Raw genomic sequence first — 21,180 nt, 5'->3', positions numbered from 1 at the left:
AAAACACACAAACACAGTCGCGCCCGCCCCCAGGGAGACCTGCCTCCGCCCACAGCTGCTTGCAGGTACGGGGAGAGGGTGGGGGCAGGGGGGCAGGGCAGGGGCCCACAGTGCCACTGCCCTTCGCAGCCCACCCCCTCTCCGCGGCGAAGTCCTCCCACTCACCCCCAACCCCCCCGGGAGGAGTTGGGGTCCCCCTCCCATAGATCATCGCCGCGAGGCCCGGGGCCTGGTCTCCGCTATCCGAACACCTGCACTGCAGCCCAGCCGCTCCAGCGTGGTCCAGCCCACATGCCGAGCGCCCAGACACCTGCAGACTAGCCCCAACCTCCGGCCAACCTGCACCTTCTGAGCTCAAAGGCCAGGACAGAGCTCAGCTGCCCAGGGCCACACGGGGCCGGGAAGGGGCATCGGAGCCCAGCGCCCCGGGGGCTGTCCGATCCTGGGCTCCAGGGAAACGCACGAGACCCTAAAACCGCCGGCCTGAGGCCGCTGCTGGGCCTCCCGTGCCGGCCCTCCCCCGCTGCCCAGCAGAGGGGCCCAGTCTCACCAGAGGGGCCTTGGGAGACCCCCACCCGCCTTCCTGGCTGGCAGGGTCTGGGGGCAGACATCACTGAGGAAGGGGTGAGCCTCCCAGGCCTAGCCTGGCCCCCACACCTTCCAGGAGCCTCGGGAGCCAGCGCCCGGCCCGGGAGTACCAGGGTGGCTGAACAAGTGGGGCGCCGGTCGGGGCTCCCCCTCCGGGCAGCGCTCTCAGCAGCTGGCTCAGCCAGGGGCCCAGAGGGCCAGGACCTGGGCCTCCAGGCTGAGCGGACAAACTCCTGCCCCTGTCTGCCCCGGCAGCCCCGACACTAAGGCAGGGCCTGCGGGGTCAGGTGGCAGGACGCCTTCCTGAGAAGGTGGGTGCTGGCACCGGCTGCCGGGCCCCCACGCCCCGCAGAGCGCCGCCGAACCTCAGGAAGGAAAGGGGAGCCCCCACATGCCAGCCAGCTCACCCCTTCTCCTGGCTGGGGACGAGCGTGCGTGCGGGAGTGTGCCTGCGTGTGCACCCGGGTGCACGGGTGCCGGGCCCAGCCGGGGTGGGGAAGGTGACGCGGTGGCCGCTGATCCTGTGGACGCAGGTGGTTGGCGCACTTAGGGTCTCTCCCTCCCCACCCGCCGGGGCTGGGTGGGTGCCCTGCCCGGCCCTGCCCGGCCTCCCCGGGTTCAGGGTGCGTGTCGCCAGCCCGGCCCCCCAGGGCCCCACCCCCACCCCCAGGTTCAGCCGCGCAGCAGCAGGAGCTGAGAAAACAGGTGTGAAGAGCCTGCTCTGATCTGTGGGGGCGGAGACCCCTGAATCCGTGCACGAGGTTGCTGGGAGCAGGGAGGCGGCAAACAAGGTGGGGAGGAAGGCAGCGGGGGGCAGGATGGCCCCCGGGGGGAGGGGGACACACACACACACACGCTGCAAGGGCTGGAGGTCAGAGGACCCCAGCTGGATGCGGCCCCTGGGGGCCAGCGCTGGGGACCCCACGGCCCCCGCCCCGCCCCACAGCCCGGGCCGGGCAGCTCTGTGCTGGGCTGGTGACCCCGCAGCCTCCCTCGTCCCTTTGTGCTGGGCAGTGGCGGGGACAAAAGCCTGCTCCCGCTGGCTGGCTGCCGCCGCTGGAGACACCTCCCAGGAGCCTTCCTCCCCGTGCGAGGATGCAGGGCTGTTACACAACAGCCTCAAGAATAATCCGAGGGCGGGCGGGGCCGGGGCCACAGGCGGCCCGCCTCCCGGGACCCCACGGGATGGGGTGCGGGGGACACCCACGTACTCGGGTCCTGCTTCCGCCCGGGCCTGGGCCAGCCGGCGGCCAGAGCGGCCCCTGGGCACCCACCCCTGGCTCCCAGGGGCTGGCCTGGGGCTCGGGGTGGCAGGCAGGACCCCAGAAAGCGCTGGGCCATTTGTGCCTGGCAGCCCCGAGGGTCAAAAGTCCTGGCTGGGCCTTTCGTGGCCCGAGAGCAGGCAGCCACAGAAGCTGGGCTTCCAGTGGGCGCGAGGCCAGAGCCCCCAGTGGGTGCCCCTTCCCAGCGGTCACGGGGCTGGGTTGGCTGCGTGGACGAAGGTGGGGGGCGGGGGAGGGGAGGGCTGGCCTGGCAGTAACAGGAGTGCCCCGGCAGCACCCCCCTAGCCCTGCCGCCCCCCCCAGCAGGTGGCAGGCAGGCTGCGCTCCCTTCAGGCTGCCGGCCGAGGGGCGGGCGCGACAGTTTCCAGCTAATGAAGTCGTCCCGTTAGGCGCGGAGTAACAGAATACATACAAATTGGCCCATAGCTCTTTATCTGTTGCAGACATTAAAAATTAAAACCCAGTTACAACTCGCATTGTCAGACCTGGCTGCCGCCGCTGCTCACGCCGGCGATCGTGTGGGGCGGGATTATGTAACCTGAACTCTCCGCTGTGGAGCCCCGGGGCCTCCTGCCCGGCACAGCCACCCCCCAGGGTCTCCCCGGGGAGCTCTCCCCCACCCAGGAGACCCTCCGGCCCCTGACACCGGCCCCTGGGGCCGGCCCCAGGCTCCAGCAGAGGGGGGGGTCCTGCCCGGTCACCCACGGAGGGACCACTGCCGGCCTTCGGGACACCCTCCTGCTGCCCAGCTACTCCCTGACGGCAGCCGCTCCGTGGGCAGCTGGTGAGACCCCCCCCACCCTGGCCTCATGCCCACCATACACCTCGGACGGGCCAGGGCCCCAGGCGTCGAGGCCGCCAGGCCCACCCCTGGGGAGCCTCGGGTGCAGGTCAGCTCTCGCCTCCTCGGGGCAGGGCCCCCAGCCTCCGGGTCCCTGGGAAGGGGCCATGGGGCCCTTCCAGGCATGGATGGCCGGCCACACCCCCCCACCTCTCGCACACCCGCCTCCGCCGCCCTGCCTGCGACCCCAGGCCTCGCCGCCGGGCCGCGCAGAGGTCGTGGCCACAGGGTCGGAGCACACGGGTGTGAGGGCGGGGCTGCCGGGGGTCTTCGGGGTCAATTCCTCCTGTCACCTCGGGCGAGGGCGAGCGCCCGCGGGGAGGCCCACACACTGGCTGTGTCCCCAGCACCCGGGGGGGTGACGATGACCTCCGACCTCCCGCCTGCCCCTCTGTGGCCGCAGCCTGTGGCCCAGCGGCCCTGGCCGGGCGTGTGTGGGCTCCCCCGCCGCCGGCAGAAGCGTTTGGGCACCAGGGCCGCTGAGTGTCACCTCTCAGACATTGGGGTGTCCGGGGTTAGACAGGACACAGACCAGGGCCACTTTCACGGAAGACAGGCCCACCTCAGGGAGTCAGCGATCACTCTGTCCACCTCAGGGGTCCCGGAGCAGGGTGGGCAGAGCAGGGTGGGCGGAGGGGGAGTGGGAACGGGGTGGGGGGGCCTCCTGTCTCCACGGGGTCTCCCCTCCGCTGGCCCAGCAGTGCCTGAGTGCCCTCCCGGATGCCCGCTTGCAGGCCGGAGCCCCAGGAGGGAGCGCCCCCCAGCAGCCCACCGGGCCCGGCCTGCTGGTGCTGCAAGAGGCTGGCCCGGCGCCAGGACGGCGGCACCTGCTGCCCCGCAGATGCGCCCAGCCCAGCGGCTGCCCCACGTGCACCCAGCACCTCCCCACAGGCCCAAATGGCTGTGCCCCTAAGGCACCATCCACGCCCGGCCAGGGGGACTGGGTGCCCCGTCCTGGGCTCCGTGGGGCTCACTCTCAGCGCCGTCTTGGCGGTGCAGGACCCATCCTCCACGGGGGGGGAAGAGTTGGCAGAGGGCGGCCCCCAGCTCCCCCGGCCTGCACCTGCGGCCTGCAACCGCGCCCGGCACCCCTCACCTGCCCGCCACCCCACACGCACACACCTGCTGCCCCTCCGGGATCGGGCCCTCCCCCTCGGGTCTGGACCTGCGAAGCAGCTCAGCCCACCTGGTGGCCCAGGTAGCCGGCTGAAGGGGAGCCGCGGGCGCCCCTCCCCCCGCAGCCCCGACCCACCCCCCAGGGCAGCGGCGCCCCCGCGCGTCCAAGGGCCCGCGCGCAGCAGCAGGAGCCGCGCGGCACCTACTGTGCTTCCGCGGGGCGGCTCCCGCGTCCATTGTCTCCCGGTGGCGCGGCGGCGGCGGCGGGGAGCGGAGGGCGGCCAGGGAGGGTGGGGTAGGGGCGCTGTCAGCGGCCGGCCTCCGGCTGGGGCTTCGGCTCCCGCTCCCGCTCCGGCTCCGGCGGCATCGCCCCGCCGGCTCGGGCGGCCCGCGGCGGGCTGTGCGCGGCGGGCTCAGGCGCGCTGACACTGCGCCCGCCCGTGCAGGCGCCGCCGCGCGCGGAGAGCGCTGTCACTCGTGCCGCCCGCACCACACCCCCTGCCCGCCCCGCTCCGGGCGGGGGCCGGGGGCGCGGGCTCCGCGGCGGGCTCAGAGCCAGGGCGCGGAGCACGGAGCGGGGCGCGGAGCACGGAGCAGGGCGCAGAGCACGCGGTGGGGCCAGAAGGCCCACCCAGCGCCCGCCCCCACCAAAGTATTTTCCCCAAAAGATGCTCCTGCGGCTTCCCAGTTACCCCCACTTCCCCGTCCTCCCGCCCCCACTCCGCGGGGCCCCCAGCGGAGACCCGGGAAGAGGGTGGGGCCAGAGCGCTTCTCCATCCTGAGGCCGGGCACTGGGGCGCAGCACCGCTCTGGCCCCGGGACCCGTCCCCAGCCCCACACAGCAGTGAGGAGATCTGGGCCCGGGTCCACAGAGGCCAACACTGCCAGCCCTGGTCCAGGGACCTAGCAGGAGGGGGGACGCAGGACACAGGAGGAAGGTGGGTGTCCCAGCTCCCCAGGACCCACCGGGGCCTCAGCCCAGCCCCTCCTGTCCCCGGGCCCTTTGGCCACCCCGTTTCCTCAGGCACAGAACCTGCCGGCCGCCCAGGTCCTTCCCGGGCCGCTGCAGCCCGGGAGGTCCCCGGCTTCCCCCCAAGCCACGCACTGGGCTCCCCGGCCGGGTCCCAGGACCCTGCCCAGGGCAAACGCTGACGCACGAGAGGTGGCATCTTGGCGACGGCCTGGGCCGGCCGAGCTCACAGGGCTTTCTGCTCTCCAGGCGCACGGGACGTGGGGCGGGGGGGGGTGGGGGGGGTGGGTGCTGCGCCCTGACTGCAGCTCTGCGCCCGGCCGGGCGCTCCGGGACTCTCCGTACCACCGAAGCCGGGCTCACCCGGGCAGCTCTGCTGGGGGGGTAGGGGCAGCATCAGCGTGTCCACCGGGCTGCCAGCTGGTGGCAAAGACCCTGCCATTATCGAGGGAGGGGCTATTAGAGCCATGAGGCGATTAGGGCGGTCCCCTCCTGCCCACCCAGGACCTCAGCCACGGCCGTGCCGGGCCTCCCGGTGCCGTCACTCAGGGAAGGCTGCCTCCCGGCTCCCCCCCCCCCGCCCCGGGGGCTGTGTCTAGTGTCCGCCCCTCCCCTGGGCCACCCACGCCTCTCTCCTGCCCACCCCCACCCGGACGGCGCGAGCTGACCCCCAGGTGAGTGGGCCCCCAGGGTGAGTGGGTCACCAGGACCCCCACGTGAGTGAGACAGTGGACACGCCTCAGACGGATGGGGATGGAGACGCCCAGAAACGTGTGGGGAGGTCCTGCGGGGCAAGTGGGTGAAGTGTGGGTGCCCTGTCAGGAGCCGGCCGGCCAGGACGGGATCCCATCTTGGAGGGCCCACGGCATTCTGCGGTCACACGGCCTCAGGCACCTGGTCCTACAGGGGCAGGGGCTTCCCCTGCTCACCCCTGGGCCTTCGCTGGCCTTCCTCAGCGACAGCCCCGAGTGCTACCCACCACTGCCGGCCTGAGAGCCGGACAGCGAGCGGGGAGACTCCCCGGGCGCCCTGGTGGGCGGCACCCGCCCTTGCCCACCCCAGGCAGCAGGGGACTCGGCAGGGTGGGGTGGGGGCGGCTTCTCTCACAGGGCCTGGGCGCCCAGCACACACCAGCCCACAGCGGTGTCCCAGGAGCCCCCGGGGACTCGGGGGCCCAGGAGAAGGGCCCTCTGTGCCCGGGGGACGGGGCCAAGGGCCTGAGACCCAGAGACACGGGTGGCGCCGAGGCAGGGACATCGGGGCGCCCTCCTGCCAGCAGCAAAACTGACATGCGGATCGGAAACCACGAAAGGGGTCTCCGGCCTGCGCCAGAGACCCCGGGGATGCCAGAGGCCAGCAGGAGCGTCTGCTGTGACGAGACGGGCACCCGCCCCTGGCTTGTGCCGTGACGCCCCCGCCGTGCCCCCCAGCGGGGGCACCTCCCTCCAGCAGCTGGTGGACAGCCTGCCCTGCGGCCCCCATCGCCCCCTCAGAGCCGCTCCAAGCCTTACCCTCGGCCCCGCCCCTCTCGCAGGGAGGTGTCCGGGCCTCGTTCTAACATTCACCCCCCTGACGCAGGAGCACAGGCCTCAACAGGCTGCTCCGGCTGCAAACTCGCAGGGACTCCGGGCCCTCCCACCGCGAGGTATCTCTCTGACCTCTCAGCTTGACACCCCGAGGACCCGCCCACTGGCACCTCCCCTCCCACCCACTTTCCAAGGCCTGGAGTGAGGTGCCTCCTCCAGGAAGCCTTCCCTGGTTCCCTCTGCTCTCACACGCGCCTCCTCTGAGACTGTGTGGCCCCTGGGGTCTGAGCCGCAGAATTCCACCCGAGATGTTCGAGATGTTGCAAGGGTCTTGGCCCCCTGTCCGGTCCGCTGCCCAGCAAGATCACGGGGTCCCTGCAGGCAGGGCCCCGCGCCCGCTGCTCCCCCAAACACGCCGGCCCGACCGGCTGCCGGTGGCCTCGGGAGCATCTCTGCAGCCTCGGCAGGGAGGAAGAGTCCGACCAGATGGGCCCCCGGCCTGGGGGGCCCCGAGACTGTCCCCGTGGGCAGCCCTGGCGAGACCCCGGCGCGGGAGCCCTCCACAGCCCCGGGCCCCCAGCGAGGCCGCGCAGGCCCCCGACGCGCCCAGAGGCAGCGAGAGGCACAGCGGGGCAGCAGGCGCGCGCCCGCCGCATCGATAGCCTAATTGGGTGAATGTGCCATCTCCACCGGCTAAATTTGGAAAGTGAGCGCTCCGTTTTCTCCGAGCATCTGCTCTTAAGACGTCTCGTTCTCCATCAGAACTGGGGACAGCGTGCCGGACGGGCTCGCGGCGCCCACTCCCCACACGCAGAGCCGAGCCGGGGGTAGCCCGGGCCGGCCGGCCGGCGCTGGCGGGGGTGGCCACCAGGCACCTCCCGTGGGCACAGGACGAGGCGGGTGGCCGGGCCCCAGGCCCAGGGCAGGGCTGACCCACCCGCCCGAGACACACAGCACATTGGTTGGAAGGGCCATCGCCAAAGGGTCCAGTGTGTCTACAGCCACGGCCGGCCTTTAGGGGCCTCGGATTCCTGAGAGCACTTTTTCTTTGGCGGGGGGGTGGGGGTGGGAAACTGAGGCATTTTCTTCTACGACTGGGTGGGGCCACTGAACTGGGTCAGGCCTGAGAGGGCCCCGACCAGGCCGCGTCCAGTACTGCCATCCACCCACGAGGCCAGGGCCTCGCTCCTCCGAGCCAGCCTGGGCCCCTGCGTGAGGTGGGCGTGTTTGAAGCCCCTCGAGTGTGTGAACGGCTGGGCCTCCGCAGGGCAAACCCATGGGGCCCCCGAGTCCTGGAACCCGCAGAGGAGGTGCCCATAGGATGGGGGCTTCCCCCCGCCCGCATGGCCCCAGGCCAGCAGGGGAGAAAACAGCCATCTGGGTCCTGCTGTCGGGGGCCGGGGGTGCGCTTCAGCCGCCGGGGCTGCAGGGGGCTGCAGGGGGCCGCGGGGCGCCGGGCGGGGTGGCCAGGAATCCGGGGGACCCACCCCAAGAGCCCTGCCCTGCAGGAAGGCTCTGCCCAGTGGCCAGCATGAGAAAACCAGCTGGCCACGTCTGGTCAGTCACAGTGGACACCAGATGGGCCCCAGGGTGGGGGCGGAGCTCTGCACAGTGGGAGGGGCACGCAGGGGCAGGGACCGGGCCACAGGGGGTCTCGGAGAGCTCAGCGAAGAGGAGTTTTTGGGTCAGACCCAGAAGAGATGGGCGGTGTGGGGGACCGAGGTGGGGACGCCAGGGGGCAGGCAGTCTGGGGGCAGGCCCCCTTCAGCCAGGGGCCGGGACACAAAGGGGTTCCTCGGGGGCAGGGGTGGGGGTGGGGGGCTTAGAGGCGGAGAGCAGGGCGGAGGCCAGAGACGAGGACGCGCAGGCTCAGGCTCCGGGGGCAGGGCAGCTGGGGGCAGGGCCTGAAGTCGACTTCTCAGAGATGCTGAGTTTGAGATTCAGGAGGCCCGAGGGGTGCTGGGGCAGCCGTGGGGCTGGGCACCCCAGGGCTGACCCCCAGGTGTCAGTGGACCCCGAGTCTCTGGAGCAGGTCTCCGTGCTCTGAGAGGAGGGGCCCAGAGCTGGACAGCGTGGTGCCCAGTCGCTGCCCGAGTCCACTCCCTTGTGGCCAGAAAGACAGCTGACCCCCAGACCCCACGTCCCCTTGGGCCAGGTCTGAGGTCAACGGTCCCTCCTCTGCCTGCTCTGGGCCCTCAGCCCTGTGCCAGGGCCCGGAGTGGGGCAGTGGGGCCGCCCACGGGGCCGCCCCGCCCAGTGGGAAGACAAGCAGCTCAGGGCAACAGGGCGGGCCCTCTAGCTGGACCCTGGGGACAGGCTCGGGCAGGACCCCGTGTCCCCCTCACCCACACCCGCCCGAGCTGTGCCCTGCCTGGCCTTACCCCGTCCTCATCCCCAGGCTTCCCGAGAGGCTGGCCGTCCACCCTCCGGCCTCAGGGACACTCAGAACACCTCCCCCTGAGCTCGGGGCTGGTCCCGCCGTCCCCTTTGGTCCACCAGGGTGACCGCAGGGCCCACCCCCAGCACTGGGCATCTGGGCCCAGCACATCCACCCCAGGACCCCCTGGCCTCCCTGAGGGGGTGCCCCAAGACCAGGTTCCCCCCTGCAGAGAGCAGCCCCCAGGCCCACACCCACAGGGCCCAACCAACCTTGGCCTGTGCCCTGGGCCAGGGCTCAGGGACCTGTGACCGGCGCCTCCCCGCCCCCCTGCCCCTGACCTGGTGGTGCCCAGCCCTGGCCCACCCGCCCGCTGCTGCCTGCAGAGTGGGCAGGACGGTCCGGCCATGTGCTGGCACAGCCAGTCTCACCTGCGGCCCACTCCACTCCGAGGCTCAGGGTCCAGGGATGAGTGGCAGCTGCAAGCCCCGCCCCTCCCAGCACAAATCCTCCGGGCGCCCAGGGCGCAGCAGCTGGCGGCCGCGCTCGCTGACCTGCCCAGGGTTTCCAGGGACACGGAGTAGCATGCACATGGCGGCAGGGACGCGGCCCACTGGTCCCCGGAGCGGGGACCACCCGCAGGGCTCCGCCCTCAGTGACCCTCCGGGCGGGGTTTTGGAGGAAGCCGGTTACCGCACTCCCCCAAGACCACAGACCCGAGCCGGCCGCCTGGCCTCCTGGCCCCCTAGCCTCCTGGCGGCCCGCTAGAACTGAGTCCAAACCACCGCGAGTCGGCACCGGAACGTGCTCGCCGGGACCTCCCAGCTGGTCTGCTCACTGCCCGGGGCGCTCTGCCAGGTGAGGACGGGCTCCCCCTCGCCCAGCGAGAGGGGAGCCTGAAGCTGCCCTGGCGCAGGGAGTGGGTGCCCCCCCAGACCGCCCTGAGGGGGGTCCCTGCGTCCTGCTGACCGCGCACCGGGCCAGGCTCCGTCCGGACACGCAGCCTCAAGCAGGGCCCTGCCGCCCCGTGGGCGTCCGCGGAGGACGCCGACGGCCGGGGCTTCACAGAGCTCCTCGGGGGCTTCACAGAGCTCCTCGGGGGCAGCCCCCCGGGGCCCAGGCCGGGAGGCTGCTCGGGTCCCTCCTGCGACAATACTCACAACAGGGAGGGGCGCCTGGGAGTTTCTTGGCCACTCGGGGACGGCGGCGGCGCCACAGTCCCTGGCGCGGGAGGCAGGCGAGAAAAATCAGGCCCCAGAGAGAAAGGCCGAGGGTGGAGGGGGGCCAGGCCCCTGGGGCCCCAGGCTGGGCTCGGGGCAGCGAGGCAGCAGGCGCGAGGCACAGGCTCAGAGGGGGGCGAGGGCCACCCCCTCTTCCTCACGCTCCGCGGCACTTTTCAACACCCCCCGGGGGCCGTGGACGCCTCTGATGCCACCGAGCCCTGCCCCTCCCCGGGGCAAGGCCTCGGGCAGCCCGCAAAGCCCCGAGGTGGGGCAGGCTGGGACCTGCGGTGGCCAAGGGGCAGCCACTGCCCCCGACACCCCTGAGGGGTTGGGGCCTCCCTCCCCGAGGGCACAGCCTCCACGTCGCCCTGCCCGGCCCACAGCCGGACCAGCCATCCCATCCAGCCTCCGGGAGCCCAGCAGCGTCTCCAGATGGGTGCTGGCAGGCCTCGGAGGGGGCGCCCGCAAGGCCGGGGCGACGCAACCCCGAGGGTCAGGCCCTCGTCCCCCCCAGCGTGGGCCCCTGTTGTCTCAGGGCCTGTGGAGGTGGCGGGCGGGCGCCACACCCCAATGCTGGAAGTCCCCGGGCCCCCGCCCCCACTCAACGAGGGCCACGCCCAGCGCTGCGGCCCCTCCGCAGCCCCCTGATCCGGGTAACATCTGGGGGCAGCTCGTCTGCATTCTCCCCTGTCCCTGGACCTGCTGAACGGGGCTGAGCAGCTCTGACGCCCCCTTCGTTACCACGGATACCGGGGAGCTGGGGTAAGCGGGCGGCCCTGGGGGGTAGGGGCCGGGGGCAGGGCCCGGAGCCTGGCCACACGCACAGGACAGCCGCAGCTGGGAGCCTCCGGCCTGAGGGCCACGGGGCAGAGGCTGGGATAGACCCGAGGCGGGGGAGACCGGAGGGGGGGAGACCAGCAGCGCCGCTGGGACTCGAGGCCCCGCCCACTGCCTCGTCTGGGAGACGGAGCCACGCCCCCTGCAGACGCGCCCTCGCGTCTCTGCGGTGCAGGCGCGGAGCGGGCACCCCGTAAAGTCACTGGGTCCCAGGCCCCGAGGGGCGAACGCGCCAGGACAGACCCCAGGCCCACCCCTGCTGGGCCCCGCTGTGACCTTCGCCCTCACACACCCCCGGCTCTGTCTGCGGCCGCAGCCGGGGCGGGCGCTGCGGCTCTCCGGAGCCCAGGCAAACTTCAGCCCCAAAGAGGGCGGAGCCTCGACCCTCCCGGGACACGCTGGCCCGCTTCACAGGCTTTGGGCCCGTCCCCGCGTGGGCTGGACACCTCCCACTGGCCGGTGGTCGGGCCTCCTCTGGGAGCCTTCCAGGAGGGCCCCCAGGGCCAGGCCTGGTGCCCTGGGCCCAGCACCTGCAAAGGACGTGGCGGGACATCCGCATCAGCCGGCCCGTCCTGCAGCCAGAGGGCGAGTGTGGGGAGGAGACGAGGCGCGCAGGGAGGGGCAGCGAGGGCGGAGCCCCCTCTCTCCAGCACCCTCGACCCTGTCCAGTCGTGCCCACACCCAGGACTGAAGGCTGCCGCGAGGGCCCCGCCCCGGGGGAGGGCCCCCCTCGCAGCCTCCCCTCCCCCGTCCCAGCCCCCCTTCTCCCTGAGTGTTTCTTGCAACTGAGCTGCGAAGCAGGACCCCAGAGCGGGGAGGGGGCTGTGAGCCTCTGAGCAGACGTGGAAACGTCTGGGGAACTGGGAGCGGCATGCCCGGGCCGGCCGCGCGGGGAGCAAGGGCGCAGGGACCGTGGACACGTGCACACACGGGTGTGCACACACGCCAACACTCACTTCCGCCAGCGCTGTTCTGGGGAGCTGCCGCCGAGCGAGCAGCAGGAGCCCCCCAAAAAGAGCAGGTCCGCAGGCGCAGACCCACCGAGAGGCAGGCCTGCTGTCGCCCCCACGGAGCCCCTGCTGGCTGGGCCCCACGCGGGACGGCTGAGTCGGGGTCCCCGAGCTGCCGTGTCCCCCTGCACACACCCAGCAGCCCCAGGCCGGCCCAGGGCCCAGCAAACCAGGAGCCCGCACTGCCCCCCCCCGCGGCACACAGACCAGACCCCGCCCCCGCCCCCAATTGCCCATGGCGCCCAGGCATCAGGCCCAGCACCCCTTGGAGAAGACATCATTCCTGAGAGGCCCCACGAGCCCACCCCTCCCCAGGGGGCTGAGCTCCCCTTATCCCAGAGCACGGCCCCTGAGTCAGGGCTGGGTGGCGGGGCCAGCCGACAGACACACACCCACACCCCAGGGGGCCTCAGCTCGGGGCACCACACTGTGGGCGCTCAGCGCAGCCAATTGTTCCGGGCGGGACAGGAAGGGCCCGCCCCCAGACTGCGGGGTCCTGGCCTGGGGCTGGTACCCAAGAGGTATGTAATTCTTCCACCTGGGCAGGTTCCACCTGGCTGGATGTGGAGCTAGTTACACGGCAGGAGGCGTCTGGGGGGCGGGGCCTGCGCCGCCTGGGTGGGGCCCCCGGCAGAGCACCACCCTCCCCGCGGGGCTCTCACACCTGGCTGGGCTCAGCGGTGCCGCTGTGCACCTGCGCGATGCCGCTGTGGGAAGCGGAAAGGCAGCCAGTGAGTGTCAGGTGGCAGAAGCCAGCACAGTGGTGACCCCTGGGGCTGGAGGGCACAGTCCCAGAGTGCGCCCGCTTCCTGATCTGGGTGGGGCTGCACGGCCTCGCCCGCCGGGTCCCCTGCGCATGCAGCCCTGCGCAGCCGGCTCGCAGGCCTGTCCTCTGAGGTCGAGAGAGAGAGAGGACGGTCCGTCTAGAACAGCACGACCGACCTCCGGAGGCCACAGGAGGCGGACAGTGGGGTGGGGAGGACCAGGCCCAGAGTCACCGAGCACCTCCCCGGACCCACGGCCAGCGGCAGCAAGGCCGGTGGAAGGCCCCCCGATCGACAGGGGCGTCCGGGGGTCTGGCCAAGCTCTCGGGGGCGGGAGCGCAGCCGGCAGCCCAGCGCCGCCCTCCTGACCTGGCTGTGCCGCCGCCCCTCCGACCGGGGACAGGGTGGGGGCCCCCGCCGCAGCCCAGCCGTCCTGCAGGTGCTCGCTGGAGGGCCGGACCCTGACCCCCGCACCGCCCGCCAGGAGCCCCACTCACCCACAGGCAGGACGTTGGTCCGCAAGAAAGTCCGCCCGCCCTCCGGGCGGGGCCCCTGGTCCGCGGGCGGGGGCGCCATAGCAGAGGGCTCCGGGCTCCCTGGACGGCGGCGCAGGAGAGAGCAGACTGGCCTCAGGCTGTGCTGCCGGCTGGGGCCCGCTGTCAGCGGGAGGCAGGGAGGGGCTGCTCAGGGGTGCCCCTGTCCCCAGGGCCCCCGAGTCTCCCGCTGGGACGGAGTCTGACGCTCATGACACCTGTGGGAGGGGGCAGGCAGTGAGCCTGGTCTGTACTGACAGCTCCCTCGCCCCAGGGTCCACCGTGTCTCTGTGCGGGGACTTCTTCCTCTCATCCCTCCTGCTGTGACGGCCCGGGAGCCCTTGCCAGGCCTGGGCCGCATGGGGCCCCCCGGCCACGGGGGGAGCCAGGGCCCGGTGGGCGCCCCTTGGCCCCTCCCCAGCCCTCAGGTCACTCCCGGGGCCCCCACTCGGCCTGTGCAGTGAACAGAGGCCACTGTGGCCTCTCGGGCCACCATCTGCCCTGGACTGCTTGGCTGGGCCCCAAGCCCCCGACGCTCACCTTGGCCCCAGGTGGGCCCCAGGCCCTGCCGGGCCTCCTCACAGTCTCCCCGGGGCTCGGCCCCCACCCAGCCTTTGCCCGGGCCCTCTCCGCCCGGCCCCCGTACTCCCTCCTCACCGCCCTCCCGCATCCTCCCGCCGCCCCAGCCCTGCTCGGTGCTGGCTGTTCCGTGCTCCGAGCCTCCTCCCTGGGGCCACGGGGAGCCTGCGGAGGCTACGGGGGGAGGCCGGGACCTGCCCAGGGCAGAGCATCCGAGACCCGGCCCTCGGGTGGACGTCAGGACCCCCAGGCCCGCCCGATCCTCGGAGCCGCGCTGTGCCCGTGCAGAACACGGGGACACCCTCCCCAGGGGCCCCCTCAGCGGCCCCACCTCAGGTCCCTCCTCAAGCCCAGGCCCCTGGGGCTCCCTGCCGCCCCCCAGGAAGGAGGGCCCCTCGGCCGTCCCTCCCAGCCTCACGCCGCCCCGCTGCAGCCCCAGGCCTGCCCCTGGCCCACCCACTCCAAGGCCCGCAGCGGGCGAGGCTTGGCTGCCGGGACTTCCCTGGGGCCATAGGGAGCGGACCCCAGACAGGCCAAGGCCGGGTGCCCGGGACTCACAGCCCACCCCCCACAGAGAGGCCTCGCCACCCAGGCCTGGCTGCGCCTGCCACGTGCCCACCCTCCTCTCCTGGGCGCCCCCCGCTGGCTGCCCCACTGCAGGCTCACCCACACGCAGGGGGTCTCCCGGCCCAGGCCCCCCGAGGCCAACGTGGGCCCCGGCCACCGTCCAGGCTGCCACTGCCGGCTGCCTGGGCGGCCCCGCAGCTTCCTGGTGCAGTGGGAGCCCGGGGCCGTGTCCAGACACGTCTGCCGAGCGCGGGCCGGGCGTGGGGCTCCAGTGGGGCTGGCGCAGTCGAGCCTAATTAGGCAACAGCCCCGGCACAGGCCTCGGCGAGGCTGCTGAGGACCGTGAGGTCAGCCGTTGGCACGGGCCCGGCTGCTGTGTGCTGCCGAGGTGCCGGCCCCTCGCTGCCTGTCCCTGCCCTTCGGGCCGCGCCGGGCCCTCTCACTGCGCCCTCCCTTCCAGCCGGGCCCGGCCTCCTACGGCGCGGGGGCCAGCGGGAGCGGGGGGGGCTGTGGGTCAGAGGGGCTCTGGCTGCACCCGCCGTGGGCCGACCCCTGCCGGGCCCGCTCCCCTCACGTGGGACTTGCTCGCCGCTTCCGACACCCGCCACACCCCCTGGCCAGGGCCCGGAGTGCGGCTGCTGGCTGAGGGAGTGCCAGCGGGGCCCCGGCAAGCCCCAGCCTGCGCCCGGACACCCTCCCTCCTGCCCCCACCTTTTGTGCCGGCGCCTGGAAGCGGAGCCGCCACACCCGCCTGGCTCTGCAGGGCCTGGGGGCCCCAACCCCCGGAGGGGCAAACACTGGGTGGGGCGTCTTCTCCCTCCCAGCACCCCCACCGGCCGCCCAGACCTTGGGAATCCTGCTCTCTGAGGGGAGACGCAGCCTCGGGGCGGGGGAACAAGACCCCCCACAACCCAGCCGGCGTGGCCAGCTCTCCCCTGGCTCCAACGGGCTCTTCCTAGACTCGCCGCCCAGCGTTCCCCTGGGGCCGCCCTTGGGCTGGACACACGGCCCGAGGCTCCAAGGGCTGACGTTGCCTGTCCCCAGCCTCTGGCTTGTCCTGGGTTCCCGCACCCGGGGTCCCCAGCCTCACCCACCCCCAGCAAGGGCTGCCAGAGGGGTCCCCTCTCCAGGTGGCCCCGCACCGCCCCATGCCGCCCTGAGCTGGGTCTCCAGGCTGGGCGTCGGGCCTCGCGGGAGGAAAGCCGGCGATGCGCTGGGCAGTCAGGCCAGGCCCCGTGGCTGTGCCCTCTCTCCTCCTGGGAGCCCCCAGCTGCCGGGGCCCCGGCCTGGCGGAGGGGACGGCCAGGAGTGAGGGCCACCCAGGCCGGTCCCGCTGGGCACCCGGGCACGGCATGGCGGAGGCCCCGTCCAGTCTGCACCTGGCACGCCGCCACTCCAGAAACAAAGTGGCAACAGAGGACAGGTCCTGTCCCCAAGGGCAGAAGTCAAGCTTAGGTTAAAATGAGCACTTCGGAGACCTCCACGTCCACCCCGGGAGCCTGAGGGGCCCCAGACGCGAGAAGGGTCTTTCTCCCGAGGACGGCGGGCACGCACGTGATATGACAAAATGTGTCCACATTCGGGAAGTCGGCCCAAGTCAGCAAACCAGGGTTTCCCACGGGGCCCGACCCCGGCGTTCCGAAGTCGCCCGGAGGGCCCACGGGGCTCGGAGGAGAGGGCGGGGCCTGTCAGCACAGCAGAACTGCAGGCGGCGCTGGAGGCCCCGGCTCCCCCACGGCGACCCCCCGACAGGAGTCCCCATTTGTCCAGCTTGGGCGTGGCGTTGAAGGAGAAAATCCCGTGGTCTAACACGCCAGGTCGCTCCTTGTGTGTCCCGCAGGAGGTCCCCGGCAGAGGGAACGGAAGAGAGAACCGCTGATCGGCAGAGATTTGCAACAATGTAACACTATGGCGCTCTTCTCACGGAAACGTTGTTTCAGGAGAAACAGTTACTTTTCATAAAACGTTATTGACATCAACATGTCACAAGTTGATTATTTTATTCTTTTTTTTAAGATTTTATTTATTTTTAGAGAGGGAAGGGAGGGAGATAGAGAGAGAAACATCAATGTGCAGTTGCTGGGGGTCATGGCCTGCAACCCAGGCATGTGCCCTGACTGGGAATCGAACCTGCGACACTTTGGTTCGCAGCCTGCGCTCAATCCACTGAGCTATGCCAGCCAGGAATTTATTACTTTATTCTTAATGACCATCAAGAAGTACTTTTTTTGCAGGACTGGGTTTCACGTCTAGTGTGGTAAAGAGCAGACGGCGCCCTGGGGGACGGGCCTGTGGGCGGTGTGAGCCGAGTGACCCCTCCCGCTGTGGCCGATTTCACGCTCTGACAGCGGGATCCTGAGTTCGGAGCCGGGAACACGGGGGCTGCGCACCAGCCTCTGCGGTTTCCACGCGTGTCCAGGATGGTTTCCACGCGTGTCCAGGACAGACGCAGCCACACCCGGGCCTGCTGCCGGCGACCGGGAGTGCTCGGTGCCACAGCAAACCCTGTGTGCTAGACTGCGTCTGCTCCGCGTGATGCTAGTGGCAGGACCGGACGCTGAGGGGGCCGCGTCTGACCACCAGCTCACGCAGCTGCCGCCCTCGCGGCCGCTCTCCAGCCAGCTTGAGCAGCTCCGTGGCTGCTGGACGCCACGCTCCTGCAGAGGCTCTGACGTCCCAACACCCGGTCGGACGGAGTGGGGAGGGGCCGCAGAGCAACACGAGGGCGGCTGCTCACCGCGACCAGAAGCCGTCGCGGTAAAACACCACGCACACCGGGGAAAGCAGAGGTGCGGACTGACAGCGCCAGTGTGGAGACCGGGTCGGGGGGCGGGGGGCTGTGAGGACCGGTCCCTGCCGCTCTCTCTGTCCAAGGCCTGGGGACCCTGGGAAGTGGGGGTCTCCGGGCAGACCGCACTTTGAAGCCGGCCCCCCGCACAGCCGGGGCGCTTCCCCTCGTGGACCGTGGGGAGAGAAGGGCGCCCTCCCTGCCCACAGGAGAGGGCGGGGGGCAGGTTCCCCCTGCCTGGGGCCCAGAAAAGCCCAGTCCGGTGGGGGGGCCCACCCTCCCCATTCTCGTACTCTGGGCCCCTGGTGGCCTTTCCCCACGGCTGTGCCGGGAACAGGCCCCACGGGGTCCCCCCACGAACAAGGCCCTCGGCCCCAGGGCAGCCCCGAGGCCCCGCGCTGCCTGCACCCCACGCTCTCCACCAGGAGCGCCCCGGCCCCAGCCTCCCGGACGAGCGGTCAGAAGCACGTCACTCTGCCACACACCAGTGTCGAGCACCCTCAGGCACACCGCAGGACGTTGTAGGAGAGATGTTCACACTCACACACGCACTTCTCCACCCCCGTCACCGCCGCACCAGCCACGCTTGAGCAGGCCTTCCCCCTGCCGGACGATGCGTGTTTGCTGGGTGCTGGTTCCACCCCGCCGGGCAGGGGTTTAAACCGACTCAGACCCCCACCCCACCCCCAGGGCCCAGTGGGGGGACGGCAGAGCCCTCAGTCCCCGCAGCCCCGAGTACTCGCGGAGGGGACGGCACAGGGTGCCGCCCCGTGTCCCTAAGCCAGCGCGCACTGTGCGGGCCGGCAGGGAGGCGGGGCCCGGGGCCCCGAAGCTCCAGTGGGGGGGGGCGGCTCGGAGGAGCCGGGGGTGCAGAGCCCGGGCTGCAGCTGCGAGCGGAACCCTCTGCACGAGGGGGCGCCTCCGGCACGAGGGGCAGCAGGGCGAAGGCCCTGAGGCGGAAGGCCGGGCTCGTCCTGGGCCAGGGCCGGACTCGGCCTGGAGTCCCGGTCACACTGCTCCAAGGACTGACACGGGGACTGTCCCCTTCGTGGCCAGGGCCCACCTGTTCGCCCTGCTCCTCCCTCGCTGCCCTGGACCCCAGAGGAGACTGGCCGCGGCCCCAGCACCTCACTCCTTGCCTGGCCCTCAGCCAGCAGACCGAAGTCCCGTTACTCTCTGCCGTCGGCTCAGGGCGCTCCGCGAAGGGGGCGCCAGCCTCCAGCCCTCACCCGTTCTCGTCAACAGAGCCCGGGACCTGCGGCCCCTTCCTCTTCCCCCGAAACCGTGGTGGGTCTCCACGCTCAGGGGGAAGCAGGACACCCAGGACCGGCCCCTGGTGGGGCTGGCCGCCGGGCAGGGGCCGTGAGCAGCTGGCCCCACCCTCTGCAGGCCGCCCCCAGCACACTGCGGGAGGGGCTGAGGCGGCCGAGGGGGCCTGAGGGCAAGGGCGGATCCAGAGCTTGGCCATGGGGGTGCTGTGACCCCCAGTGCAGCTCCTGGAGGCCCGGAGAGGGAGTGGGGGAGGGGGCTGGGGGGCCCGGCAGAGAGGCACCGCACACCCTGCTGAGAAGTTCTGAGTTCCCAGAAGGGACGCCAGGTCAGGGCCCCGTCTCCTGCGCCCCCCAAGACCAGCGCCTGGAGCGGGCGCCACTCCCCTGAGCTGGGGGGGGGGGGTGAGGACAGACGGCCTGCACCGGTGGTCTCGGTGCCCCTGCCCAGCTGGTTGCCCCGCGCAGGCTCCCCCCTCTGCCTGCCTGGCCCGGTGCCCACCAGCCCTGCATTTTCAGACAGGCCTGTGGACCGGGCGCCGCCCCCACCCCGAGCTCCGACTTCTCAGCTCTGCCACGGGGCGGGCTCCCTCCCCCCCGGGCCCCCCAGCTGGCTCCGCTCCAGGCAGAAGCGCTGTTCTACCAGGAACCTGCCGCCTGTCCCGGCCAGCACAGGACACGCTGGCCCGGCCACAGGCAGAGCCCCCACCCCCTGCCCGTGCCCCGGAGTCACCCGCCACCCCTTCCCGGAGCAGCCTAAGCCCCAGGTCCCAGGCCAGCTCCACACGGGGCCCCTTGCCCTCACCCCGCCGAACAAGCCCCTGACCAGGCACTGCTTTGGGGGCTGCCATGGGGCCTCCCTACCTACCGCCTGGCTCAGGGAGGCCTCCGCGTTTCCACATCCCGGGCAGGAGTCCACCGCCCCCCTGCTCCCATGCCCACCTCCCCACCCCACCCCACCCCACTGCAACCACCCACCGCCTCCAGGGTCAGGGTCCTGCTCCCTGGGTTCCTTCGAGTGATCAGTGAGAGCTGCACCCTGAGGTCCCGCCCAGGCCTTCCCCAGTGCCCCTGCCCAGGCTGCTCTGCTGGGGGGCGGGGGGACGGCCACGGCGGAGCGGAGGGTGGCAGCCACCTCAGCCAGAAGTCCGCACAGCACGGCACCTTCCTGCCCTCATCCTCGAGCCAGAGCTGGTCAGAAGACACAGAAGTCACGTGGGCACAAGCCCGGCCACTCCGGGGAAGGGAATGGGTTTGGCCGCCCTGAAAGTGCCCTTTGGGGTATCGATTTTAAGCTCTTTATTAAGAAACAAAAGACTCGGAACCGTTGACCCGCCCCCCTTCCCTGCCCAAGAGGCTCAGACAGAGACACCTGCTTCAGGAAGGGGCCTGGGCATAACCCCCCTCCCCCGCCCCGCACCTGCACCCCGGCTCGGCCAGGGGCTCCAGGCCTGTCGGCGAGGTGTCCCCGGTGCGTCCCACTGGCTCCGAGGTGCCTGGTGGGAAACTTCCTGCCACGAGCTCGGCTTGCCCTCAGCCACTTGCAAACCACCCTCCTCAGCTCGGAAATCCAACACCCTGACCCCCCCCCTTTCTCCTTTCTCCAAAAATGTCCAGCGTGTCCGATGTGGCTGCACCGCCTCTGGCGTTTTCGTGCCCGTGTGAACTCCCCGTGCGTCTGCACGGAAGCCTGGTTTCCCCGTTACTCACTCTCTCTGAGTCTGAGTACCGGCCGGCTCGATTTAGAACGTGAGAGGGAAAGGGTTCCTAGTTCAGCCTCACACAGGGCTGGCGGTGACAAGGGGCGCACGTCCCCTCTGGGAGCGCCCTCGTCCCCACCCCCAGCCCATCGCAGAGTCCTGGGGCCGGAGAACACGGGAGCCCCTGGGGCTCCGGGTCGTGGTTGCCGGGGACCAGAGAGCTGATATTTTGACCGGCCAGAGCTTCCTGTCTGCACCTCCCACCCCGACTTTTCTCTGAAACCCACCATCCGTCGTTCCCCTCAGCCGTGCCCCCACCTTTACACTAGGAGGCCCAGCGAGCAGTCACTCCGCTCAGTCTTTGGTTCTGATCCAAGTTCACGCTTGGAGGTGTAACTCACTCCGGGACCCCTACAATCCTGCTGCTAACCTGATAGAGCGGACGAGCCGATGGCGACACCTGCTGGCCGCCCTGGGGGTCGGCGGCTCCAGCGAGCACACGGAGGTGTCCACCTCCCGAGAACAAGGCTCTGGGCACCCGGGTTCTGGCCTCCCCTGGACGGCAGGCCAGGCTGGTAGGACGACCAGCTAGTGAAGGAAGGCGCCCAGGGCAGGCCCCACCCTCCCAGCCGTGACCCTGAGAAAGGCCACACGGCCGACCTGTGGGTTTCAGACCATTAGGTGAGAACTGGCCAGAAGCTTGTGAGGCCCCAGGGTTCCCATGTGGGGCTACACCCTGCTCCTGCCGCCCACCCCAAGGGTCTGCCCCAGGCTCCCAAGCAAAGCAGCAGGCAGCCTGAGTCTAGGAAATGGGGTCCACGGGCTGGGGCGTGGTTCTCAAGAGGCAAGGGGCAAAAGAAACTGCGAGACCACTCAGGTCGTGCCCCTACCCTCTAAGCAGGGCCGGCCTGGCCCCCAGGGCCGCCACCAGCTCTGAGCCAACCCCCACAGCCAGGCCACTGCCTGGTGCTGTGTCATGGGGCTGGGACTTTGAGATTGGAGACTAGAGCAGAGGTGAGGCCAGGAGTGCTGCTGGTCCTGCCCCACGCCCTCCTGGCCCAGGGCAGTGGGGCCTGGTGCCTCTCCACCCTCCCCAACCTGGGGCTCAGCCCGCCCACTCTTTCTCCCGCAGGCCCTCGGTGCCAACAGAGCAGGGTGTTTCTCTGCTAGCAGGCTGGCCCAGGGCCCCTGCCGCCCTCCCTCACATACT

The 21,180-nt window shown here is 71.4% G+C and overlaps 1 protein-coding gene across 1 annotated transcript in view; it reads right to left on the bottom strand.

The window, feature by feature from the left end:
* PLCH2 (phospholipase C eta 2) overlaps positions 1-14,438 on the bottom strand; it is a 52,333-nt gene extending 37,895 nt beyond the window's left edge. Inside the window, exons 1-2 of the mRNA XM_045859620.1 lie at positions 14,314-14,438; positions 13,033-13,286 (exon numbers count right to left, since the gene is read on the bottom strand). Coding sequence (XP_045715576.1) covers positions 13,033-13,111 — 79 coding nt within the window. The 5' untranslated portion in view covers positions 13,112-13,286; positions 14,314-14,438. The remainder of the gene's footprint in view (positions 1-13,032; positions 13,287-14,313) is intronic.
* Between the last annotated feature and the right edge of the window lie 6,742 nt (positions 14,439-21,180).

The sequence above is a fragment of the Phyllostomus hastatus genome, unplaced genomic scaffold (assembly GCF_019186645.2).
Source record: "Phyllostomus hastatus isolate PE091 unplaced genomic scaffold, TTU_PhHast_1.1 phas_scaffold_182, whole genome shotgun sequence".
In the NCBI taxonomy this organism is placed as follows: Eukaryota; Metazoa; Chordata; class Mammalia; order Chiroptera; family Phyllostomidae; genus Phyllostomus; species Phyllostomus hastatus.
Note: the sequence above shows the minus strand (reverse complement) of the source record. Positions and strands in the feature narration are given on the sequence as shown.